Below are 26779 nucleotides of genomic sequence, written 5' to 3' on the forward strand. Positions count from 1 at the left end.
GTGTTACAGCCAGGCTGACACAGCCTTGAGGGAAGGGCCTCATACTAGCCATCTGGTTGCTGATTGGTGAGATTTCCAGCTGCAGGAAGTGCACAGGCAGGGGAAGGCTACAGGCAGATGCATTTGCTCTTTCGTATGTTCAAAGGACTTTATTTAAAAAACAATACAGCTTCAGCCCTGAGTTCAGAGTGCCCCTGCCATTAAGTCAATGAGTTTTGATCCTTGATGTCCCAGAACTATCCCTCTGAAACGGCAGTTCCCTTTGCTGGGCCCTGCCTCAGGGGGCTGTACATAGATACACACCAACACCCAGGGTTAGGAACTGCTATTGTCTTCCTGCCCTCTTAGTTCATTTGGCTGAGCAGCAGGAAAACACCACCCCCAAGACCCCATTTTCAGGTAGTGACTCCTCTGGCTCCCGACAGGTTAGCGGGAAGATATTTTGAAAAGTGTCCCTGTAACTGGCACTTTACTACACATGGGGATTTTTGGCAATCACGGGAGAGAGGCACAATGACTGAATGCCCCTTTGAGCTCTAGAGATTGGTCCCTTCAGCTCAGGGTTGAAGTACAGTAAGAGGGAAGCTTTCCCAGGTTCTGACTGGGCTGAGCAGTGATGATTTCAGGCTCCAAAACCTTGTAGTGAGCAGCAAGGAACAGAGAGAGCCCACTAGGAAAAGGGGAACTTGGGTCATTCAGCCCCCTGAAATTAATTTGCATTCTCTGTTCCATGGGCCCCCCAATACAGTGTGTGGAGGACACGGCTCCAGCTGAACTTGTCTGCTCTCCAAACCCACTTGTTCTGTGTCTGTAGCTTCCCTTTGCCTTCAAGATCCTCAGCTGCCAGAGATCAGGCTGTGAAGACTGCAGGTGACTAACGGTTTGAAAAGCTGACCAGGCCCTTGGGTGGGAGGCACATCGGTTGAAGGAAGAGGTCTTTGCAGTGGAGCCCTGTGGTCAGTCGTGAGAACCGTGATTACATTGTCCAGCAGGTGTAAACAACAATAATCAACAGTACTATGGCCATTGCAATGGCTGCATTCTTGCGATTTTCCTTACGGAGCACTTTCAGTTCTTTCTCTGGAAAACAAAACCAAACCAGCATATAAGATGCCGCTTCCCCTCCTGCCTCACAGCTGCCACCCGTTGCTCCAAGGAACAGCAAACCCCCTTTTCCTCACTCATGGAGGGAAACTCCTTGCAAGGATCAGCTTCATCCGACTGCTGCGACCTGCCAGGTGCTTTGCTCTAGTCTAGTTCCTTGTAAACATGCAGAGCTCTGCTACTCAAACTGCCCCTCGTTGTGAGGGACTGGACAGGCACAAGATCAGAGAGAGGCCTCCCGCCCAGTTCAGTAGTGTCTGAAAGGTATCCGCTAATAGGGGTTTGGCCTCAGTCCAATTCCTACTGCTAGCTAGGTAGCCTCATTGTACAAATCACCCCTTGTTGAAGGCCAAGGCCTGAATGGGCCCTGGAGATAGAATGCCTCCCTCATTTTCTGGAGAAGGGTGTGGGAGGGTGGTTATAACGACAGCTGCCAGTGCTGTACCTGTTCTGTACATGGATCTCTGCAGGACGCTGTCTAGCACCTGTCACCAGCCACTAACTAACTTCACATGGGAAATAAAACCAACACCACCTCTTTGTGTCACTGCCCCAGCTGGCCTCCTGACTCTTCCCTGTGACCATCTGAATCAGGACCTGGGACACAACTCCGTACACATCTCAAGCTCTGGCAGCCGCACATACAGTCAGTCAGCTGCTCTAATAGGTGTCTTTTGCTGTCTCCTACAAAATAGGCATTGTGGCCTATGCAGAAGCAGTTAATGATCTTTACATTGTATCACCTTTGAACAGTTCCTTGGCACTTCACTAGTACAGATCCATCCCTCCCTGCTCGACACTGCTGATTCCAGGCGGATAACCCCTGTGGGCTGGGAAAGGAGTTTGGCAGTGCAAGATAGATAGGTAGCACACGTGGTAGTTCAGAGCCTAGTGCACTTGTCTGAAGGAGCATTTGAATTCTGATCAACGCTAATTTTGTGCCACGCAGCCTGAGATCTCAACATGCTTTGTGAAGATGGGTGGGGATCACTGCCCTGTCTGACAAAGGGGGACTGAGGGGCAGGGACAGTAGGTGGCTGCCAAGAGTGCAGAGCACAGAACCCAGGAGTCCTGAATACTGATTCTCTGCTTTACTAGATCCAAGTTCTCTCTAGGCCAGTCCTGTCCTCTCCCCTGCAGGATTTTTCTGAAGCAGCTGTAAGCTATTAGCATTTGACAGGCAAGCTCCTACCCTGTGATGGGTTCCTAGAGCAGGATTTCAGCTCTTTGCAGGGGTGTTTAGTGTGGCACTGGGTCTGCTGCATACACCCTGCTGAACAGCCACAGGGAATCCAGTCTATTTAGGGACCATTGTGCTGCTAGCTGACTTCAGAAGGGGAGGTTAAACTACGAGAAGTGCTTACTTGTTAAGGGGCTCATTGGTGATGCTGTTTGTTCTGAGTGCAGCAGCAGGTCTGTCTGAATCTGCTTTACCCACATGACCCCCCCTGCAATCTTACTGTAACAATGAGTAATGAGCTCTACCCCATGGCTGAGTCCTAATTCTCAACTCCCACAAGCCCCGCTTGCTCAGCGCACTGCGTCCCCTCCAATTGCCCTCGGCTTGGTGACAGTTTGTGGATCCGGAGCTCTGTCAGATGTGTCCTGAAGACAGGGGAAGGGCTAATCTAGAAAAGGGTTTGCCTGTTAGTTCCACAATATCCCAGCTGCTGCCAGCATCCCACACCCTGCTCAAAGCGGGTGATAGGCCAATCCTTGCTGCTGCCTGGGCTGAAGACAAAGCTTGGTCTCTTCCTTCCTTCGACAGGTTGTAAACCTTACCTCGGGCTTTGCTGAGCCCAGCCTAGTTATTCAGACGGAAGTTGCAGAGTGGGGAGAGGAGGAAGCATCAAAACTCAAGGCCCCCTTGTGCTGGGTACAGTACTCAGCACAAGACACATGGCAGCTTTCTATGCAGCTTCCCTGTCTGCATGGCTGACACCCGCCTGTGCGCTGGGGACTGCACAGATAAGCTGCTGTGTCAATGAGGGAACGCTGCCAGGAGCTCCCTCACTCTGGGAAAGCCCCACACGTTCACTCACTTCAAGGAGTCTGGATCGACATGGCAGACAAACCCGTTGAGGATCAATCTCAGTGATGCAGCAGCAGAGCCTCAGGAATCATCTACTGATGCCTCTGCCCGGGGAGGAACTAGGAGCAGTGGGCGCTGACTAATGCAACCACAGCAACTCTGCTCAGCAATTCCAGCATCCCTGCACAGGATGCTACAGGCAGACCCTGGCACTGCAAGGGAATAAGTGTCCCTAGTTACCACTGATGTCAAGGAGCAGGGAGGGCATGCAGCCCCCTTTCAGGATCAGGCCCGCAGGCCTCAGGTAAGACTCCAATGAATCTAACTAAGCCTTGTGTCAGAACCTGATGAGGGGAAAAGTTTAAGAGTTGTGTGGCTACAAAAAAACCTCAATTCTGCCAGCAGGGGGCAGCCTAATGCCACACAGTTCCTGTGCAGGACACCCAGAAGAGAGAGGGAGGAAAACACACTTCCTGGCTGGAGATTGGAACAGAAAGTGCAGGGGACTGCACCACATACAAAGCTGGTGATTGTGGGGAAGGAGTCCAGCAGCTGACCCATGGTGCATGCCTAGAGTACTTGAGAGGGACTCTGGCTACGCCACATTCACATGAGTCCATTGGGGGGATGGGTATAGGATGGGGAGGGCAGGATGCTCAGCCTTCCCCGAGCTGGCTCTGGCCTTGAGGAACTCCAGCTGCATCAGTGCAGACTGATGTGCCCTCCAGGGCCAGCCTGGGGCCTGAGCCACTAGAGAATGGGCAGACACTCATGTGAGTAGAAGCCTGCCGGATGGCTTTCTACTGTGCATTTGGATGAGGTTTCAGGTGCACTGAATTTTATTTTTTGAACCTTTGTGGTGACTCTCGGGCTGAGACAGGGGGAGGCCAATTTGCTGGCCACGACTTTCAAGAGACACGAGTGCTCTTAGGTCCCCAACTTGAGATGGCCTTAAAGGGGTCTGGTTTCCAGAGGGCAGGTGTGCAGCACTTCCTGCAAAGCCAGACCCCTTTAACGGGCCTCAGGCTGGTCCCTGCTATGGGATACCTGAGCAGGCGCCTGCTCTCAGATTAAAAGCAGCTGAATAGATCTGCCCCAACTTCCCCCTCCAAGTCCCTTTTTGGCTGAGCCCAAGCTCCAAGGCAAATCAGAGAGTGGGGCAGGAGTTTAAATGGGAAGCTGACCACAGTCTGCACTGCACTTATCCTGCCCAGCTGCTGCTCGCTCTGAGTGGCTAGATTGAAAGATAGCCTTACCATAGGTTTCAGCTTTGGTCAGGAGCAGGCTTCTCTCTCTCTCCAGTGACTTTCTGTAATGAGAAGATGCAGCCTTGTTAGACACTGGCAGATGCTATTGCTCTGCAGTAGGGTGGTGGAAAGCCTCTGCCCCAAAAGAGGAGTTCTGGGCTGTACACAAAATGAGACCCTCCACCATTCTCCTGGGGGGGCTGGCAGCTTGTCATCCCCTTACTGCAGAAGGGGAGGGTCCAAAGGGTTAGAAGTCTTCCTCCCTGGAGACTGCTGTGCATGAATGGTAGCTAAGACACCCACTTCAGGGCAGCCTGTTTGAACACTAGGACAGTGCTGCAGGGTTGGCTAAAAAGCAACTCCCACCTGACACAGGGGAAATGCCTTTCCAAGTAACTGGGATAGCTGCTCCCTCTGGAGCAAGAGGCTCTGATGTCCGCTCCAGGAACAGGCAGGGCCTCGTACAGTGGGTGATCACATCCCTGCAGCTCTGGCTTCCCTAGGGAAGACATGAGCTCTTCTGATCCAGTGAGGAAAATGCCCACAGGCTGGGCTGTTCAGAATGCTCTGGGAAAGCAAAGAAAAGTAGCACCTGGCCCTGGGAAAAGGGCATGTGGAGGCTCAGGCCTGTCAAAACACCACTGGATACAAATAAGCTTCTGCACTTTCACAGATGGTCTCGCACACATGAAGCCTCACAGTGCCCCTCTCCCATCACCCTGAAAAGGAGGGAATTGCCTTGGTGCAGAGTCTGGAAGAGAACTCCCTGACTCTGCTCACCAGATCACAGGCCCCATGTTGTTCCCACATTTCAGAGCCAAAGATTGAAACATTCTTCACTTTGCTTCCAAGGCCCCCATTTTGCACAAACTCCCCAATGGCTCAGGCAAAGGAGCTGTCTGATTGCAGTAAGAACCAGCTGTATCACACAATTCAGGGTGATTGAAAACCCTGCATCTTCATCTGCACAATGATTGATTAATCCACAATTTAAAGGCCTGAAAGCTGCTGCAGCAGCTCGGGGGGGGGGGGGGGGGAAGGGGGAGGGGTGAACAAACACACAACAAATTATCTATCTCCCTGCTCCAGGGAGGCCCTGTGGCATTGTGTCAGAGGGCAGTTTGTTGCCCTTTAGGGTAAAGCAGGCACTTGTATTTCAGCTGGATCCAAGCCTTATGGTACAGTTCATTAAGGGAAGAGAGAAGGGCTGTAATAAAGCAGGGTGCATTAATAGCAGGAGAGGAAAAGAAGGACTCTGAAATACACTGGGGAAAAGGAAATGCAGAGTGCAGATTCCAAAGTAGCTGAGCTGCTGTATCCCTGCTTACAAGCCTGCCTAGCTAGAGAAATCAAGGGGAAAGGCTCTCATGCTTAGGAAGGAAATGAGACGGTTTAAAAAGCATAGCCAAGCTGAACACATGCAGCTCCGCAGGACTGAATGACACGGAGCCCAGGCAATGAGACACTAAACTTACTATGAATCCAGTCAGGCTTTATTTGGAGGGTGCGGAGAGCAAAATTGGAAAGCAGACCTATCCCAGTGATTTAGGCTCACCAGGTCAATAGCTTCCCTCATGGGACAAACAGTAAAAAAAAAAATCTGGAGATAGCTAGACATTAGCAGAAGCATGAGCGGCCAAGCTTGGTCACTTCCTTGGCAGAAGACTGACTGGATGTCACAGACCTGGGCACCTCTCCTGACAAATTTGTTCTAAGGACAGGAGCCTTATCACATGGATTGGGAACTGGCTGAAAGGCTGAACTCAGGGTAACGATAAGTGGCAATACATTGAATTTGAGGGCAGGGGAGATAGTCAGTGGGTCACTGTAAGGTTGGGGCTTCTGGTCACATCATTAACAGAAAGAGACTGACGTAACTTGAGGGAGGGCATAGAAGGTGCTGGGTGATGTGACATACAAGGAAGAGTTTAACTCAGGACAAAAAGAATTTTGAGAGATAAGGACTGAAAAAGTGGGGAGAGAGGAGACAGAAAACTCTGAGAAAGGAGAGAAATTGAGCATGATAACCTATGGGGGAAAACTAGGAGTTATGGGGAGAAACCAAGCCCAGGAACATTTAGGCTGAATAGAAGAACTTAATGGCAAGTCTGAAAGAGTTTCTCAAGGGAAGTGGTAAAAGCACATTGCTTGGGACACCTAGAACTGGGCTGAGCTCTGGAGAATAAATTAGATGGAACAATGGGCTGACAGGATCTAGTTGGTGGGCTGCTCTCTTCCTGTGCCTAGACTTGATGGCTCACTTTCTCTGTTAGGAGGGGAGCAATAGGCTGCTAACAAATGGAAGAAACAGGTCTCAGCCGGGACATGGCTGAGGCTGGGTGATCACATTCAGGGAAAGGCTCTGCCGATAGCACTACTAGGGTTAGCGGGACCAAATTACAGCAAGGTTCCATTGGGGAGTGGAAATGGAAACTAACCATCTCACTGCACTGTTGAGAGACATAGTTAGGTCCACTCTAGGCTATCACCAGGATGCCTGTTGCAACCAGGTCCCCATGCAAACATATCATGGTGGATGGAGTCAAAATTCAGTCCCCTTGGGATTATTCTGACTGGATTCCACCTAGGATTTGGCTTAGGGTGCTTTAAATATTTAGCACACACTAGTTACTGCACCTCTGAGCTCAGGTGGGCTAGGCAAGATCAGTTGCACGCTGCTACCCAGAACATCTGTCCAGCTCACACAGCTGTTTCCTATCAGTGCTGGGGTCCAAACTCTGGAAACTGAGGGTATGTCTACACTACGAAATTAGGTTGAATTTCTAGAAGTTGATTTTTAGGAATCAATTTTATACAGTCAATCGTGTGTGTCCCCACTAAGTGCATTAAGTCGGCAGAGTGCCTCGACAGTGCCGTGGCTAGCGTCGACTTTCGGAGCGTTGCACTGTGAGTAGCTCTCTCGCAGTTTCCGCTGCCCATTGGAATTCTGGGTTGAGCTCCCAATGCCTGATAGGGCAAAAACATTGTCGCGGGTGGTTTTGGGTACATGTTGTCAGTTGCCCCTCCCTCCATGAAAGCAACAGCAGACAATAACTTCACATCTTTTTTCCGTGGAGATGCCCTACTGCTGTCAGCAGACGGTGCAGTAGGACTGCTAACCACCGTCATCCACCACTTCCACGCTCTCCTGGTGCCATGAATCCACCTCGCGGGTCCTCTCGTCGTTCTGTATAAATATCTATTCTCGTGGCATCCGTCGTCATCCACCGCTTCCGTTGCAACTCTGCTCTCCTGCAGACGCCATACCACGGCAAGCATGGAGCCCGCTCAGATCTCCGCTGCTGTTATCGGCATTGCAAACACCTCGCGCATTATCCTGCAGTACGTGCACAACCTGCAAAAGCAGGCGAGGATGCGACGGCAGCGTGATCACGACAGTGATGGGGACATGGACACAGACTTCTCTCAAAGCATGGGCCCTGGCAATTTGGACATCATGGTGGTAATGGGGAAGGTTCATGCCGTGGAAAGCCGATTCTGGGCCCGGGAAACAAGCACAGACTGGTGGGACAGCATAGTGTTGCAGGTCTGGGATGATTCCCAGTGGCTGCAAAACTTTCGTATGTGTAAGGGCACTTTCATGGAACTTTGACTTGCTTTCCCCTGCCCTGAAGCGCAAGAATACCAAGATGAGAGCAGCTCTCACAGTTCACAAGCGAGTGGTGATAGCCCTCTGGAAGCTTGCAACGCCAGACAGCTACCGGTCAGTTGGGAATCAATTGGAGTGGGTAAATCTACTGTGGGGGCTGCTGTGATCCAAGTAGCCAACGCAATCGCTGAGCTGCTACTTTCAAGGGTAGTGACTCTGGGAAATGTGCAGGTCATAGTGGGTGGCTTTGCTGCAATGGGATTCCCTTACTGTGGTGGGGCGATAGACGGAATGCATATCCCTGTCTTGGGACCGGACCAACTTGGCAGCCACTACGTAAACCGCAAGGGGTACTTCTCAATGGTGCTGCAAGCACTGGTGGATCACAAGGGACGTTTCACCGACATCACCGTGGGATGGCCAGGAAAGATGCATGATGCTCGCATTTTCAGGAACTCTGTTCTGTTTGAACAACTGCAGGAAGGGACTTACTTCCCAGACCAGAAAATCACCGTTGGGGATGTTGAAATGCCTGTAGTTATCCTTGGGGACCCAGCCTACCCCTTGCTCCCATGGCTCATGAAGCCATACACAGGCACCCTGGACAGTAGTAAGGAGAAGTTCAACTACAGGCTGAGCAAGTGCAGAATGGTGGTAGAACGTGCCTTTGGATGTTTAAAAGCTTGCTGGTGCAGTTTACTGACTAGGTTAGACCTCAGCAAAACCAACATTCCCATTGTTATTGCTGCTTGCTGTGCGCTCCACAATATCTGTGAGAGTAAGGGGGAGATGTATATAGCAGGGTGGGAGGTTGAGGCAAATTGCCTGGCAGCCGATTACGCGCAGCCAGACACCAGGGCGCTTAGAAGAGCACAGCTGGGCGCTTTGCACATCAGAGAAGCTTTGAAAACCAGTTTCATGACTGGCCAGGCTACGGTGTGACAGTTCTGTTCGTTTCTCCTTGATGAAAACCTGGCCCCCTTGGTTGACTCTACTTCCCTGTAAGCCAACTGACCTCCCCCCTTCAATCACTGCTTTCAGAGGCAATAAAATCATTATTGTTTCAAAATCATGCATTCTTTATTAATTCATCACACAAATAGGAGGAAAACTCGCAAGGTAGCCTAGGAGGAGTGAGTGAGGAGGGAAGGACAAGGCCACACTACAGTTCAAAACTTATTGAATGCCAGCCTTCTGTTGCTCGGGCATTCCTCTGGGGTGGAGTGGCTGGGTGCCCGTAGCCTCTTCCCCGCATTCTTGGGCCTCTGGGTGAGGAGGATATGGAACTTGGGGAGGAGGGCAGGAGGTTATACAGGGGCTACAGCGGCGGTCTGTGCTCCTGCTGCCTTTCCTGCAGCTTCACCAGACGCCTGAGCATGTCAGTTTGCTCCTCCATTAGGCTCAGCATTGCACCCTGCCTCCTCCTCCCTCCTCTCAGCGCATTCATTTAACGCTTTTCTCTGCCATTGTTTGCCTCCACGCATTCTGCTGAGCTCTTTCAGTGCAGGAGGACTGCATGAGCTCTGAGAACATGTCATCGCGAGTGTGTTTTTATCTGCGCTAGCTTCTGGGATGGAGATGATAGGGGGAGCCCACCGTGTGGCTAGTATCAGTGAAGATCACTCTCAGCTAAACGCAAACAGCTCAGCATGAACAGGCCTTCCCCCACCACGTGGCAAAGGCTTTTAGAGTACCTCCAGGAGAGCTTCATGGAGATGTCCCTGGAGGATTTCCGCTCCATCCCCAGATACGTTAACAGACTTTTCCAGTAGCTATACTGGCCGCAAATGCATCCCAGGTCTTCAGGGCAAATTAATCATTAAACACGTTTAAACCCTGTATTATATTTACAAAGGTACACTCACCAGAGGTGCTTTCTCTGGCTTCATGGTCCGGGAGCCCGCCTTGGGAGGGTATTGGCTCCAGGGTGATAAACAGTTCCTGGCTGCCGGGGAGAAGGGATTCTCCGCTTGCCTGCTGTGCGCTATCTTCCTCACTCACAAAATCCTCATCCCTGTTGCGTGAGACTCCCCCCTTGCAGGTGTTCATGGACAGTGGTGGGATAGTGGTAGGGACCCCCCGCCCTAGAATTGCATGCAGCTCATCATAGAAGCAGCATGTACGGGGCCCTGACCCGGAGCAACCGTTTGCACCCTTTGTTTTTTGGTAGGCTTGCTTCAGCTCCTTAACTTTCACACGGCACTGCTGTGTGTCCCTGTTATAGCCTCTGTCCATCATGCCCTTGGAGATTTTGGCAAATATACTGGCATTTTGTCTTTTGGAATGGAGTTCTGCCTGCATGGATTCTTCTCCCCATACAGCGATCAGATCCAGTACCGCCTGTTCGGTCCATGCTGGGGCTCTTTTGCGATTCTAGGACTGCATGGTCACCTGTGTTGATCAGCTCGCCACGCTGGCCAAACAGGAAATGAAATTCAAAAGTTCCCGGGGCTTTTCCTGTCTACCTGGCCAGTGCATCCAAGTTGAGAGTGCTGTCCAGAGTGGTCACAATGGAGCACTCTGGGATAGCTCCCGGAGGCCAGTACCATCGAATTGCGTCCACACTACGCCAAATTCAACCCAGCTAGGTCAATTTTAGCGCTAAACCCCTCGCCGGGGAGGAGTACAGAAATCGATTTTAAGAGCCCTTTAAGTCGACAAAACAGGCTTGGTCGTGTGGACGGGTGCAGGATTAAATGGACCTAATGCTGCTAAATTTGACCTAAACTCGTAGTGTAGACCAGTGCAGATTGGACTGGGCATTGCTTGGGCTGCATGCACAGAGGGTTTGCAAACAGGGAAGCTGAAGGCAAGCTCAGCACTCTCACCATGTCACCCCCCACCTCCCTGGAAGAGAAAGAAAACCAGTTCTCTCCATTCCTAAACAAGCTCCAAAAAGGGGGCCCAGCCTGGCAAATTCCTGTTCTTTTGGCAAAGGGGTTTTACTGGGTACTACTAACAAAGCTAACGGTCAGTGGTTTGCATGAGCACACAGCCTGCAGCATCACTATCTGGGTTTGAATAGAGGGGAATCACCAGTACCTTCCTTCGGGACTGAGCTCCTCTCTGCGCAGCTTAAGGTCCACCACCTCCATGCTTTGTCTGCAGAGGGACAGCTTCTCCTCCAGGCCATCAATCTGAAACACACAGCAGCAGCCACAATCATCACCGGCATCTGATTTCCCTCCACAGCCCAGCAGCTCCAGCCTTCCCAGCTCAGGAGAAGGGGTGGCAGCCCCACTGCAGTATCTTGCCACCTCACTCCTAAAAATCAGCTGAGCTATAGGTTTCATGAGGCTCTCCGATTCCCTGGCCTGAGCGGAGCGGGTGGGTAAGTTGGTTGGGACACAGCCGTCACAGCACATGGATATTTATCATTGTAAGAATTCAGTACTTCTCCATCCCACACAGCTGGGGTGCTAAGTCCTTGGGCTATCAACTCCAGTTGTAACTGGGGTAGTGCTGAAGAGCCCGTAGAGGCCAGTGCCTCTTGTTAAGATCTGATCCTCCTCCATTCATTCTGTCCCTCTCCTTTATTTGCCTTGGCTTTGCCCCTTTACCCACGGGCAGAGAAGTGACCTAAAGATGTTTACACAGTGAGGAAGGGGATCAAGTGGGAGAGATTGTTCATCCTGGCAAGAACTTCAGGAACTAGGCCCTGAATTAGTGCTGCAAAGGGGAACAAGCAGTCAGGGACGCTAATGGGAAACAAGATCATTTCATCTGCAGAAGAGAAGAATGAGGGGGTATTTGATAGCTGCTTTCAACTACCTGAAAGGAGTTCCCAAGAGGATGGATCTAGACTGTTCTCAGTGGTAGCAGATGACAGAACAAGGAGTAATGGTCTCAAGTTGCAGTGGGGGAGGTTTAGGTTGGATATTAGGAAAAACTTTTTCACTGGGAGGGTGGTGAAGCACTGGAATGGGTTATCTAGGGAGGTGGTGGAATCTCCTTCCTTAGAGGTTTTTAAGGTCAGGCTTGACAAAGCCCTGGCTGGGATGATTTAGTTGGTGTTGGTCCTGCTTTGAGCAGGGGGTTGGACTAGACCTCCCGAGGTCCCTTCCAATCCTGATATGCTAAGATTCTAAGACAGCATTAGGCACTTCAGGCTGGCTGTGTGATGGGGGGTGGGAGGGAGCAGCGGATGTCACATTCCTCATTAAAATCTGTTAGCTCCATGGCCTCCAGCACAGACTAGTTGTAGAAATCCTGAACCACAGATGAACAAACAGGCTCAGCACAGAGGTCTCCAATATTTGGTAGAGTAGAGCAAGGCCAAAACCATCCCCGTTGCCTCTGCCCTGCTGAGAGATCGCCATCCTGCACCAAGCATCTGGGTTCAGTCACGGTGCAGCAAGAAGTTACTGCAGCTACTTAAGCTAGTCATCTAATTAGTAGGCTAATTTATTTTCCAAGAAGCTGCCTTTATTCTGGGGTGAGGAGGAAAGGAAAGAGGAAGAAAAAAAATCAAATGGCTGAAGCACAAACAGAGGTGACCAACATGCTTGAGTTCGGGAACGACTCCCCCAGGAATCAATTATACCACAGCTGAACAATTCTGGAGGGAATCCTGGCTATTCCAAACCCAGCAATCAGGGCTTTAAGCTTTCCAGAGGGGAACTTCTGCCTTACACGCTTGCAGTCCAGTGGGAGAAATATCAGGGATAATTAGACAAGGTGACACGCAAATCCCACGAAGAACATGACCTTTGACATTAACTAGCTTTGAAATCATTGCTAGCCCCATTGCAATCATCTTCCACCACACCCTGTGCTATGCATGAGCAGCAGGCTGCAGAAGCAGGGCTGAGGAGGGACAAGCAGCCAGAAGAATTAGCTCTCACATGGTGAGATACTTTAGAACCTGCAAGCTGGGGAACAGCAGTTTTCTGTGTAAATTAACCTGGTGGAATTAAACCCAGCTGCCTTGGCTTTCGAAGACCACGTCACCTTCCAAGGTAGTGAGAAAGGATGTTACCACCAATCATTACACAGGAAAATCAATGACACTGATCTCTGATTAACCACTTACAACTCAATCCTGGACTAATTAACAATTCTCTCTCACTCTGCTCAGGGCAAGCACAGAAAGGCTCATGCAGAGGGGTGCAGTTGACCAGACTCGGCATAGGGCAATGAGGGCAGTAACTGAGTGGGCTCATTAGAGGGCAGCAGCAGGGGAGTCTGGTGAAGTCAAGGCAGCACTTGCCCCTTCTACCATGAACCAGCAGTAGAATTTTTCCACTAGCCACAAATTATGATTTGGTGGAGCTGGTGGCCAAAGGTGGCTTCTCTTCTTGCACCGTAGGGGTCTGCCTGGGACAGGAACACAAGGGCTGGTGTGGGATTTTGTAACCACTGTTCCCACCCCCAACAATTCCAGCGGGGTGGTGCCACAAGACATCCCTTTGGCCCCCACACACAATAATTTAGCACCTATAACAGCGAGATTCAAGCCCCCCAGCTTCTTATCAGACTGCAGTTTCCAAGTCAGTAGTAGTAGTATTTGTATTTCCATAGCATTTAGGAGCCATGGACCAGCCACTGTACAAACACAGACCCAAAAATGGTCCGTGCCCCAAGGGGCTTACAATCTGTGTACCACACTAGAGACAACAGACTGATACAGAGAGATGGGACCTTGCTGTCATTGATGAAACACTGTGTGGATCCTCCTGGCAGCAAGAACACCAGCTTTCCCTGATCCTATACAGCCCACAGTTTGCACCGATCCAGGGAACATGGTCTGGATTTCCTGGGTTGGGGGGAAGTGAGTGGTCATATTTAACAAGCAACTATATTATTAGCACTTCATCAAAGAAACCCCTCCAACAGCTTGTGTCGAGTGGGATGATAAAAGGCGCATTTTTAAAATGTGTTACCTAAAGTGTTTTAACTAACTTGTGTTAATGCATAGTGTAGACAGAACACGTAACACATGCCAGCTAACACGTTCACCTTTTATCTTAGTCTAGTTAGACAAACCCCACGACAGAGTAGTCAACAGCTAGCACCAATGCTTAATCAGTCATGGCCAGCATTTCCTCCCAATGTCTCTTCTCCTTCCTGTGCTCTCCGTTCCCCTCTCAAAGCCACCAACTACTGGCTCTTCCTTAAGGATGTCTCTCATTTTGTTTTCCATCTCTCAGTGCACGCTTCACTCACTACTTTCACCATTCAATATGATGTAAGTAGAGTTTATTTTGTGCCACTCCCTCACATTTTGACTTTCTACCAACTAAAATCCTCCAGACTCTTAGTTATGTTTAAAAAGTTCCAGCTATTTTTTATCATTTCATCAAAACCAAAGTTGGGCTCCTGCAGAAGCAACAAATTATGTTCCCCAGAGCTGTGCTGACCCCTTTGTTGAGGCTGGTGCAGAAACAGGTGAAAATAAGCTCCACTAGGAACACAGAGAATGGGGAATATTCGTGATGGAACAAAATCCCTTCCTCTGGACATTTTGTTTCTTTTCCCTGGTTCTTCTGCCTTGTTAGTGGGTATAAGAAGAGACTGGAATCAAGATTCCTAGGTTCTGTTCCTGTCCCTAACACTGATTCCTTGTGTTACCTTGGAGGCAGGTGACAACACCTGTAAATTGGGGGACTACTACCTACCTCCCGAGGGTGAGGGGATTGGAAGGTTTAATTGTTTGTGAAGGGCTTAGAGATTGTCAGAGGAATGGCAGTAGAAATGGGCAGAAGGCTGTGTGTATGAGCTATCCTAGTACGGCAGCTCCATTGCCTCATTTGGGGTTTTTGACTCAGGAGCTGGCACTGCGCATGTGTATTTCTCACCGGCTGCACAGTCCACACGGCCTTTTGCTGCCAGCAAAAGAAAAGAAAAAAATATAATAAGTGATGGGGAAGAAATTAAAGCAACCCAGTTGAGAATTACCCCTTGTTCTGAAGGCTGCCAGAGAATCTCCCAAGGGCCCAGTAGACTGTAAAACTTTAGAACTTGAGAAACGGTAAAGCTTCCACAAAATCCCCAGGGGCAACTCTCCACAGAGCTTTCCTAGAAACAGCTGTGTGTTTGAACTTGCTGTAGATGAAAAGCATTTGCTCCTACTAACGAATGCATGGAGAGGTTAGCTAGGGTACAACCATAGACTTATCAGAGGCCCGTATGAAATGAAGCTGCATAGGAGTTACTCTTGGTCCAGGTTCCTCGTGGGACACAGGATCATCAATATAATTCACACCAATTGGTCTCCTTATTGGTAGCCTCTGCCAAAAAGTGAATGGGTCACAGTGACCACACTCCTTCCCCTACTCCCCATGGCCCTTAGAGGGCGTCCCCTCCAGGACTGGGCTGATAAGCTTCCCACATGTTGTGTACATTATAGCTGTCTGAGCTCTATTTGTTCCATAGCCAGACAGAGGACTTCATTTAAGTCAACATCAGCTTCAACTAGTAGCAGTCTCACTTTAAAGTAATAACTGAAGCAGGTGTTTAATAACCAGCACTGAGAGAGCAATCAGAGCACGCACAGCTGCCCTTCACCTGCACAGCCACTGCCCTCCTGCTATCTGATCAACTGCTATGAAAGGAGCTCTGGGGTGAGGGACCAGCAGTTTTGCACATAACAAGCAAGCTGCAGAACATTCTGAAGCCAGCTGAATCCCTTGCCGTGAGAGGTACCACCAGGCACAGTAATTTGCACTGAATTCTGGCTTCATACATGTGCCATCTGGAGACCTCTGAAAATACAGAGATTTGGGGCAGATTCAATCCAAATTGGCTTTATGTTTGTTACAAATCTCATTTGCCCAGGCAGTCTTGGGAAGGCAGTCCAAAACCTCTCGTACATGGCAGGAAAGGAAAGAAACAGCTTTGCTTACAGAGTTGGGTTGGATCCTTTTTTAATACATTTTGTATTGAATTAATAAAAGCATTCTTCCTAGCAGAAAGGCTAAAAGCACTTTTCAAGAAATGACATCTGCCCTCCGTCTTTATGAATCCCCTAATTAAGATGCTGGCAAACAGCCATATCACACATACGCCAACATCCAACAGCGTTAGGTAATGAGGTTTTTGTCTCATGACCCTCATAAAACAGATCAAAGCCAAACAAAAGCATTGGGGGGAAAATCACCTCCGAGAAGTAGTCTTGTCCCTTGTCATCTGCTAACAGGTTCAAGGCATTTCTCTCCATTTGTTAGTCAATGGTTCCTGAATCCATTGTTGTAGGCTCGATTATTAATATCAGCCCAGCAGAGATTGAATTTGTTTAGGTTCACATGCTAACCTCTTGGTTAATAGACCTATTTCAATTTTCACTATGGTCTTACAATAATTTTACATTTCAGCAAATCATTTCACCAACAATAGATAGTACATCCAGCAGGGCTGAAAACATTTACCAGACACCTACTAGCCAGAGGCCAATACAACAGAATGAAGACGGAGGATCCACCAGCTCAGTCCCTCACTATCTACTCCAAACATTGGGAAGGGAGCGTGCTAGGATTCCTACCAAGGTGCTTTCCCCAGGCCCCTCCTAGGGACTTATTTTTCAGATCACTTTTGGCTAGGAGCTACCTCTCTCTTGGACCTCCACCTTTCAGGCTCCTGTTTGTTATTTGGGTGCCCAACTCTATTTCTCCCAGCCCAATGGCTACTGAGATGGGAGTGAGGGCATCAACCACCCACCTATTCGCCATCATTGGGGGGGTCCTTCCTTCCCTATGTAATTAGCTCCTGTATCTACCACAGCCGTTCATAACTTTCTGAAGCAGAAGCAGAGTTAAACCACCACCTACCAGATTCTGAACAGTGCCCATGAAACCAGCCAGAGTCTTGCTAATTTCTCCTGCTGTTAGGGCTCAGGGAAGTTCTGAGTAGCAGCATTGTCACTGGGGCTGCCTGTTGGAAGATCCTGAGCTTGTCTAAGTACAGAAGTTGAAACAGTTTAACTAAAGGCATGATGTCAAATGGATTCAACTTTGTGTGAGGACCTGGTTACATCCCTTTAAACCAGGCTAAAATTGATGTGGTTTGCATCTGTAATTTATAGATGCAAGCTCAAATATTTGCATTGGCTTAAACCTGGCACAAGCATCCACACACAAAGTTGCATCTGCTTGACATTACACTTTTAGTTGAGGCAGTGTGCCTTTGTATTTAGAGCAGGGCTCAGGAAAAGAGTCTTGCATCAGCTCAAATCCATTCCTATTTGGAAGGTTTTCTTCACAAGCATCGAGGCTTAGAAGGTAGTGGTGTTAAATGAAAGTTTAAATGCTGAAGATGAAGATGCATCTGAAAGGTGTCCACATATTTCAAACCAAAGACTCCGATCCCACTCCATCTGGCTTAAAGAGACCAAATTCATCCCTTTTTTAAAATTGCCTTTCACAGAATCATTTGTAGTTAGAAGGGACACTCACTTAGTCCCTTCCCCATCATTGTGGCAGGACTGAGTCAATATCCTTAAACCACCCTCTGGTAGACAGGTTTCAGGTCTCAGCCTCTGACAGCCCCAGCGAAGGTGGTTTTACACCATCCTAAAGCAGCTTGTTTCATCACCCAAACTCTTTGGAGTTAAAAGATTCCTCATACCCTCCAATATTTAACCAGAATTCCCTGCTGCAACTAAAGCTCCATCACTTCTCAATCTGTGATCAGATGGTATAATCAGGCCATGTCCTCTTTATAATGTGCCTTCATGGAGGTGGAAACTACCACCATGTCTATTCTTGGCTCTCATATCTCCAAACCAAACATCCTCAGTACTCTGAACCCTTTCTGCTAGGGCTTATTGTCCAAACCTTTTTTCATTCAGGACTGCTCTCCTCTGAATTCTATCAGTGAAACATGGTGCCCAGAAATAACTGTTGTCTCAAATAAAGGCCTAAATAGGGCTAAACAGGGCAGAAAACCACCACACGCAACACTCCTATAAAAAAAAAAAAAAATAGAGCTTAATAAGACATTTGCTTTTTTGGTCACAGTGGCACACAAAAAGTGTAATACAAGCCTCTTCAATGATGTTTTTGCCCTACCTGTATTTCTGTTTTGTATGTGTTCACTGGATTATGTCTCCACTTCCCATTTCTCTCTACTGAATCTCATTTGATTGGTTCTGGCCTATTTCTTTAATTCATTAGGAACAGGTTTCAGAGTAGCAGCTGTGTTAGTCTGTATATGCAAAAAGAAAAGGAGTACTAGTGGCACCTTAGAGACTAACAAAATTATTTGAGCATAAGCTCACAAAGCTTATGCTCAAATACATTTGTTAGTCTCTAAGGTGCCACAAGTACTCCTATTCATTAGGAAGAGATTGATTTTTAATCTCACTCCCCAAAAGTGTTTGCAAACCACTGCCTCCTCCAAGGGAGAGCCCTACCCAAGGCAGAAGGGAGTAAGTTGGAGAGCAGAAACATGACATCAGCAGGACAGAAAAACTCCAAACAGCAGCACCAGCCAGGGCCACAGTTTGCAGGGGAAGAGCAGAAATGGTCCCAGAGGTATGGGATACTCTTGAAGCTACAATCCGCAGGAGAGGCCCCATGGATTTGGAGGGCAGGCTAGCCCATCAATGAAGATCTTTCCCTTACACATACCAATCCACTCCCTGCATCCCCACCTCACCCCCCACTTACCCCTGCTCCCAGCCCACACCTCGCCTCTTCCCCCACCTCACCTCCCCACTCGCCCGTGCACCCTAGACTAGGCCCCACCTCACCCCTTCCCCACACCTCGCCTCTTCCCCGCCCCTTCCTCCACTCATCCCCTCCCCCTCCCCTCTGGGCCTCGCCTCACCCCCTCCCACACCTCGCCCCTGCCCCCTAGGCTAGCTCCCACCTCGCCTCTTCCCACCTCGCCTCACCCCCTATCCCTCACATCACTCCCACCCCGTGCCCCCTTCTCGCCCCCCAACGCACACCTCCTGGCCTATCCCCCAGTGACCCCGCTCCAAGCTGTCCCGGGGAGGGGAGGGGAGGGGCTGTCACCTCTTGAGCGACGCTCAGCCCCTCTCGCTTCTTAACCATCTTCCTCCGCTTTGCCACAACTGCGCATGCGCACGGTCCCTTTACTGGTACGGGCCACGTACCAACCCGCTATCGGGGACGACACCTGAACTGCCATCTTTGTGAGGGGCATGCCGTAACGCAACTGCCACCGTTGTGAGGGGCAGTCGCCGCCATCTTTGTGAGGGGCATGCCTGAACGCAACTGCCATCTTTGTGAGGGGCATGCCTAACTACAGCCGCCGTCTTTTTGAGGGCTACCCGCCGCCATCTTTGTGAAGGGTTCCTATCTAAAGCAGCCACCATCGGAAGGGAGGGGCAGCCTTTCAGACCCTATGTCTAGGAGGGCGCCCCTCTGCTTCTGGCATCAGGCCTCTCTTCTCTCTTGGTCTCCCAGTCTGTGCCCATCCCACTGCTCTGCTCCAGGGTACACACAACACTCCCTTTCCCTTGGCTTCTAAGTAGTTCTCTCCCTTCTCACCTGCCCTGGGTAACCTGTGTCACTTTCATCCCTCCTCACATTGTGCTGGTGGTGTCTACCCCCTCTTCATTGCATCACATCACAGAACCATCATAGTGTAATCCAGAACCATTAGTGTAACACAGATATAGGTATCTTGCCGCATACCTTTGCCTGGCACTTTACAGCAACTGAAAGAAGAACCTTGACCCAAAGAATCTATAATGTTTGATCGCACTGGGAATAGGAGTGTATCTTCCATTAGACAACCACAGGACATGATGACACTGGTAAGGAAAGAGGATAATGACAAACAAAGATGGCATGAAACAAATGTGTGAAGCTTTTTGGGGGGGAGGGGGGAGATATGATAAAGGTCGATAAAATTATGACTGGTGTGGAGAAAGTGAATAAGGAAGTGTTATTTACCCCTTCTCATAACACAAGAACTAAAGGTCACCCAATGAAATAAATAGGCAGCAGGTTTAAAACAAACATAAGGAAGTACTTCTTCACACAGTGCACAGTCAATCTGTGGAACTCGTAGCCAGGGGATCTTGTGAAAGCCAAAAGTGTAACTATGTTAAACAAGAATTAGATAAGCTCATGCAGGATAGGTCCATCAATGGCTATTAGCCAAGATGGTCAGGGACATAACCCCATGCTCTGAGTGTCTCTAAACCTCTTGACTGCCAGAAGCTGGGACTGGATGACAGGGAATGGATCACTTGATAATTGCCCTGTTCTGCTCACTCTCTCCGAAACATCTGGCACCAGCCACTGCCGGAAGACAGGATACTGAGCTAGATGGACCATTGGTCTGACCCAGTATGGCCGTTCTTATGAAAGGCCAGAACTGCAAAGGGATAAAGGTTAACAGGAAGAGTCCTGGCTACTTCCCTGCCCTGCTGCCAGCACTAGGAAGTTCTGTAAATTAACAAGATAAAAAGACTGGACGAGAATGACTAGTCTTTTTGCAGGACGCAAACACCAGCTGCCCTTCAGCCAGCTCCACACCTCAGCGTCAGTGCTGTTCAGGAACCGAAATCCAATTTTGCTGTGCTGGTAGGTGGTGGCTGCAATATGAGATCCAGAGAGTGGGACTGTAAAGCAGAAGGATATGCTCAGAGCTCCAGCTAGGAAGATGATCTCTTTGAAAAAGAAATGAAAAGGCAAAAATAATTGTAGTTCTGCTGCAGATTGTGGACACTTGGATTTTTAGGGTGCCAGTGGGGATAGAACTTGGAGTCTTCTACTCCAAAGCATAGGGCCTTACCACTTAAGCTAAAAGAGAATCTCCATGAAGAGTTAGGAGGTACAGGGCCTATGACACACAGCTGAGCTGTCCTGCTTTGATCTGTAGAGGACAGTGCACTAGCCAGTTCATGGCAGAATCTTAGGAATGCTGTCATATATCTACAGCACTTTTCATCCTGATAGATCCCAAAAGCCCTTTACTGTAAAACACGCAATAGTGCATAAGAGTGCCAACACTTACCACTGAATGCAATCACTTCGGGGGGGAAACAGACATGACAACTATTTAAGAGAAAACAGCAGTTTCAGAATGGAAGGGAAGGCAACACTAGTGTTCACTGGTAAAACAGGAGGACTTTTACTTGGGCAGAATGTAATTATCTGAGCTGCACTGTTGCCAGGGGCTAGCATCACTGCTTTTAAAAAAAGCACTGATAACAACACTGAACTCTTATAGGGCACTTTTCATCCATAAATCTAACAGGTTTTACAAAGCAGGAAAAGTAGTATTATCCCCCCTTTTGCAGCCGGGAAAACTGAGGCACAGAGAGTGAAAGTGGCTTACCTAAGGCCACACAGCATTTCAGACTCCCAGTCCAGTGTACAATCCACTGGGCAATGTGTTATGGGATCTGTAGGGACCACGAGTTTAATATCTCAACCAAAAGGAACCTAAACTCCCATTTCCTCTGTAGAGAGCAGCATTGTTTTCTGAACAGCAAAAAAATAGGTTAAAAAGAATAAACCCAAAGAATCTGAGCAGGACCCAATTCTAAATTGGGCACAGGTTCCCAGCAGCCCTGTGGCTGCCCAGGACCCAAAGGAGGAGAAAATGAAAAGAGAGCGGGAGACAGGTTTGTTCCAGACACAGTTCTTGTTTAGCAAGTGTAAATGCAATTTTAAAAAGCATAGAGGTTTGAACAAAACCCATCTGTCATGGTTTTTAGTTGGACAAAATATCCATCAATCCTGCAGAAAGAATTTTCTCTTTTACAAAAGTAAGTATTGATTCAAGGTCACGGTGGGGCTAGAACTCAGCCTCCTACTCCAAAAAGCATAGGGCCTCACAGCTGTCAATTCCCGCACCCTCCCTTTACAGGCAGCCAAGGGGCCCCTTTGCTGCCATACCATTTTGTGGGGAGAGGGTGGTCAATCAATCCCTCCTCCCCCCAGCCTCTGCTACCACCGCAATGCAAGAAGCAGCACCAACAATGATCAATTTTAATGTTTTCATCCCCGTCGGTTTCAGATCTGTCAAGCTGACGACCTCATCATGCCGTTCACATGGCCCCATGCCTCCCACATCAGCTCCGAGCTAGAACGTCATCCTCGACTCTTGCAGTGTGTTGATAACATGGCTCCCATGTTACATGTTTATTTCCTTGTTAATGTTGTTCAGGGTTCCATTTAGCCAGTGACACAGCAGTAAATAAATAAGGAAGTATTCTTCAGGATTAGCTCTGAAGTTGTGGCACACAAGGGCCTCAGACTTTGTATTTAAAAATGCATTTATACATAACATGAAAAACGACTCAAAATATTTTGTTGTCAGCAATGGGTTCCCTGTGGCTGGAGCCTTAACTCAGGTAATGCAACCTGTATACACAGAGCTGGGTGGAGAGGGAAGATTTTCTATAGCCCCCAAACTGTTTTAGAAACTAACTGTTCACCCACGGAGCTCAGACTCCAAGAATCAGGGGGTTCCTGTGGGAAAATCATTCTGATGATCAAACAAAAGCAGTAGGTGACCGCAAAGGGGACCCACTGGGTTGTATTAGCAAAAGGGTGGAACACAAAGCAAAGGAGGCAACGCTGGGCCTGGATAAGGCCCTAGTGAGACCCCGCTGGGGATACTGTATGCCGGCCTAGGGCCCATCCCACTCAGTGCTAGGTTTACAATGGCGCCACTGGCACCATGGAGCCGGGCCCATGCTCAGAAGGGGCCCTGGCCTGCTCCGCTTGCTGGCCCCCGTCCACCACTTGTTCCTCTCAGCCTGCAGGGTTGTGCAGGGCACTCTGCATTTGTGTGTGTGTGTGTTGGGGGGGGGAGTGGGGGGCCTCTGGCCATAGGGAGTCAGGGGGCGTGTTGCAGAGGTGCTGAATCTCTGATTTCCCCATGGGTGTTTGACCCCAGCTCTGTGCCAAGCCCCACCCCCACTCCACCCTTTCCCCCAAGGCCCTGCCACCCACCTCTTCCTGCCTTCGTTCCACCCCCACCCCGCCTCTTCCTGCCCCATTCTGCACTCTCCCCAGAGTGCCCCCGCCTCTTTCTGCCCCTGCTCCTCCCCGCCCAGCACCTCCTGCTGAACAGCTGATCAGCAGCAGGCAGAAGGTGGAGGGGACGAGGGGGAGGATCTGATTAGCGGGGCTGCCGGTGGGTGCTGAGCCCACACTATATATTTTTTTTCTGTGGCTGCTCCAGCCCCGGAGCACCCACGGAGTCAGCACCTATGGGGTGTTAGGCGGGGGAGCTGTGTGGCGTGCCATGGGCCCACCCCTGAGGGGAAGGGGCACGCTGGCAGCACAGGTCCGGGCAGGCCACTGTGTGTCTGGCAACTGCCGGTTTGTAAATAGTGCCCTGCACTGGGCTGGGCAGAGCGGGGCCACTCCTGCCATGCCATGCCCCATTGCCCCCCTCGCTCTGTGGGCTGACCTTCCTGCACCATGCTCCATTGCCCCTATGGGAGCCCACAAATATGTTTGGCGCTAGGCCCACAAAATGTTAATCCGGCTCCGGCCCTGATCCCACTGCAAGGGGATTATGGCCCTGCCAAAAAGGCGGGTATTGAGGAGGCACCAAGTCCAAAGAATTTAAGTTTTCAGGAAGGTTTGAGGAAATTGGGCTAATTTGCACTGGAAAGGAGTAAGACTTTGGGGTAATCTGATATAGCAGACACTAATCTCTAACCCTCACCCTTTTCTGCCCTCTCCCATGTGAGGAGCTCAATGTGCTCCGCAAGCATTAATGAGTGAATCCTCTCAATGTGCTCCGCAAGCATAATGAGTGAATCCTCTCACAACTCTGTGAGGAAGATCTGGATCAACACTCCCGTTTTATAGATAGGGAGACTGAGGCAGTGACATGCCCAGGGTCACACAGCAAGTAAGTAGCAGAGGTGGGCACAGAACCCAGTAGGTCTGACTCCTTGGCCCCAGCTCTGATCACTAGGAAGCACTCCCTGCTGGATTTTTAAAATTCCAAAGAGGATTGTGGGAAACAGTTTGCCCCAGTGAAGGCATCAACAAGGAGGGGGAAATAATGTGATGGTGCGGCAAGTGGGAGTAAAATGGGGGACCTGTACAGAACTGCTTTCTGCAAAGGGGAACAAACAGAAGTTACCAGGGTAGGGGATTGGGACAGAGATGCCCCCTTAATTTACTTCTCAGGGCTGAGAGGGCTGCTGACAAAACAGGTTGCAGAGGGTGAATTGAAGCAAATGGCTGGATGTGGGGTGCTGCAGGGAAAGGATGGGTGAGGGGGGGCAGTCAGGAACTGAATGGGGCATGTTGGACTGGAACAGTTTCCTATGTTCAAGAGGACTTTCCCTTACATTTTGTTTCTCCTTCCCTCCCTGTCCCCCACAATACCATGGGGCTAACCCCCCTCCAGCCCATATACTGTAACTCCAGGGATGAATTTGGCCTGCGATGATTATAGCCCAGAGGACACTAATTCTGATGCAGTCACGTCCACCCCTTTCTTGAGCTGGACCACCGGGAAACGTGGGCATGACAGAAATTGGTATCAGGACCCTGCAGGCTGGAAGACGCTGCTGTTGGCTGTTTTTCTTGGTAAGATAAATATAGAGAAGCCAGTGGACTGAATCTTTAGTTTGCCTGTGTCGCCTTCTGTGCTTCTACCTTGACGGGCTCTGCACAGGTTTCAGGAACAGTTTGAGATTACAGAATTAATTAGAATGAAATTAATCAAATTACCCACCACGAGACTACCTGTGTCTGGGAAGTAAGCAACTCAGCTGAAAAGGGATTCCACAACCAGGGCTGGTGCTTGTCTTCACTGCCATGCATGGCTCCCCTTTGACTTGCAAGCCTAGGACATGTGCGGAGGCGTGACTCTCAAAGGTGTGGAATGCCTCTTGCAAATTGCCAGTTGCTCTCAAGCTCCATTGACTTCGGCGGGAGCTCAGGCACTGGCGCAGGGCTAAGTCAAATATGTAGTCTTTAAACTTACCTGAAGTCTGCCAGATTGGTCTGGAGAAGTCATAAGAACAGCATCACTTGCCTTTAAAAATGTTGTCTAGTCCCTGAGACGTGGGGAGGGATCATTATCCTCATTCGTGATGATACAGAGCGTTGCTCAAGGGAGTTACTAGAAGTTTCAGGAATGACCCCTGTAAGTGCTAAGTCCTTAGCTTATGCCCATTCCTCTAGGTCAGAGGTGGGCAAACTACAGCTCACGGGCCACATCCGGCCCACGGGACCCTCCTGCCTGGCCCCTGAGCTCCTGGCCCGGGAGGCTCGCCCCCGGCCCCTCCCCTGCTGTTCCCCCTCCCCCTCTCTCTCCCCCTCAGCGCGCCATGCTCTGGGCGGCTGGGCAGCGCAGTTGCAGAGCCGCGGCCTGACATGGTGCTCTGGGCGGTGTGGCTGTTGCGCCAGCCACTGGTGCTCCAGGCAGCGCAGTAAGGGGGCGGGGAGGGGGTCGGATAGAGGGCAGAGGAGTTCGGGGGTGTGGTCAGGGGTGTGGATGGGGTCGGGGGGGTCAGAGGGCAGGGAACAGGGGGGTTGTATAGGGCAGGGGTCCCGGGGAGGCAGTGAGGAATGTGGGGGGGTTGGATGGGGCGGCAGGGAGCGGTCAGGGGTAGGGGGTCCGGGGCTGGTCAGGGGACAAGGGGTGGTGGATGGGGCTGGAGTCCCAGGAGGGCTGTCAGGGGCCCGGGGGGTTGGATGGGGAGGAGTCCGGGGGAGCCGTCGGTGGGGGTCGGATAGGAAGCGGGAGCCGGGCCACACCTGGCTGTTTGGGGAGACATGGCCTCCCCTAACCAGCCCTCCATACAATTTTGGAAACCCGATGTGGCCCTCACCTGCTCTAGGTCATTCTGCCTTGCATCAAGCTCTCTTAGGAGATGTCTCCTGCTTCCAGTCAGGGCAGTAAGACCACAAGAATGACCTTTTGTGCTATAGATCTGTAGTTTCTAGCCACAATCTGGGAGAGACATGAAAAAATGAACATTAATGACGAGCGGAAACGTTAACCAAACTTTTTCAAACTTAGTTAAGAAGCTGAGTTTGGGTTGGTTCCTATGTGATCTGAACCTGTTCACCAATGAACAATGGATGTCTTCAGGGCTAAGGTAGCATTTCACTTCTGAACAGTGCACCAGCCTGAAGCCACAGAGTCCAGATGATGACCTTTGAAAGATGACAAGAAGTCTGGTGGCACCTTAAAGACTAACAGATTTATTTGGGCATTAGCTTTCGTGGGTAAAAAAACACCTGAAGAAGTGTTTTTTTACCCACGGAAGCTTATGCCCAAATATATCTGTTAGTCTTTAAGGTGCCACCAGACTCCTTGTTGTTTTTGTGGATACAGACTAACACGGCTAGCCCCTGATACTTTTAAAGATGGCAATTCTAACTGCAGCTAAATGCTCCAGCATTGAAGATTTGGTGATTTCAGAACCAGGGAGGGGATGAAAGGGAAAATTCAAGACCGAGGTCCATCTACAAGGCAGGAGAGTTGAGGTTCACACTTGTATTTCTGTAACACACCTGTGTTTCCATAACCCTGTGTAATGGTCACCACTCAGGGTCTGGTTGGGAAGCATGGCCTCGTGGTCACAGCCACAACCCCAGACTGCCAAGGGGTTTGTGGGGAGGGGAGCCCGGGCCCTCCCACTCTACCAGGCTCCAACCCAGGGCCCTTTTAGCTACCAGTAACCTGGCAACCAAGACTACTTAAGGCTGTCCTCCCTGGGCCTCTTTCTCTTGTCTCCCCTCCTGGGGTCACCTCAGTCCAAGGCCTTCACCTGATGGGAAAATCCAAATCCCAAGGAAGCAAGAGGGAGTCACCACAAAATACTTCCCTTTCTGCTTGTCTTCGCAGAGGGTCCTCTTTCCTCACGGAGGGCCCCTTTAG

At 50.0% G+C, this 26779-nt stretch overlaps 1 protein-coding gene across 2 annotated transcripts; it reads right to left on the minus strand.

Annotated features, from left to right (window-relative positions):
• Positions 1-136: 136 nt before the first annotated feature.
• CCDC167 (coiled-coil domain containing 167) lies at positions 137-19091 on the minus strand. 2 transcript variants are annotated; one of them, XM_077813606.1, is made up of 4 exons: positions 18949-19091; positions 11036-11130; positions 4393-4445; positions 137-1080 (listed from the first exon to the last, which is right to left on the minus strand). In XM_077813606.1, exons 1-4 carry the CDS (start codon positions 18985-18987, stop codon positions 977-979), a joined length of 291 nt encoding a protein of 96 aa, XP_077669732.1. In that variant the 5' UTR covers positions 18988-19091; the 3' UTR covers positions 137-976. The 2 variants fall into 2 exon arrangements, with proteins under 2 accessions (XP_077669732.1, XP_077669731.1); XM_077813605.1 differs by lacking the exon at positions 18949-19091 and adding an exon at positions 18342-18506.
• Positions 19092-26779: the final 7688 nt, after the last annotated feature.

This window comes from Eretmochelys imbricata, chromosome 3 (genome assembly GCF_965152235.1).
Source record: "Eretmochelys imbricata isolate rEreImb1 chromosome 3, rEreImb1.hap1, whole genome shotgun sequence".
Classification (NCBI taxonomy): Eukaryota; Metazoa; Chordata; order Testudines; family Cheloniidae; genus Eretmochelys; species Eretmochelys imbricata.

What these genes read in the sequence shown, in the direction of transcription:
- CCDC167 (XM_077813605.1), bottom strand. Translation starts at nt 18,506, where the DNA reads ATGGGGCCTCTCCTGCGGATTGTAGCTTCAAGAGTATCCCATACCTCT. An exon ending in CTTACTCCCTTCTGCCTTGG is followed by an intron (nt 11,131 to 18,341) that starts GTAGGGCTCTCC and finishes TGTGTGTTTCAG; the next exon opens with ATTGATGGCCTGGAGGAGAA. An exon ending in GAGCTCAGTCCCGAAGGAAG is followed by an intron (nt 4,446 to 11,035) that starts GTACTGGTGATT and finishes TTCTCATTACAG; the next exon opens with AAAGTCACTGGAGAGAGAGA.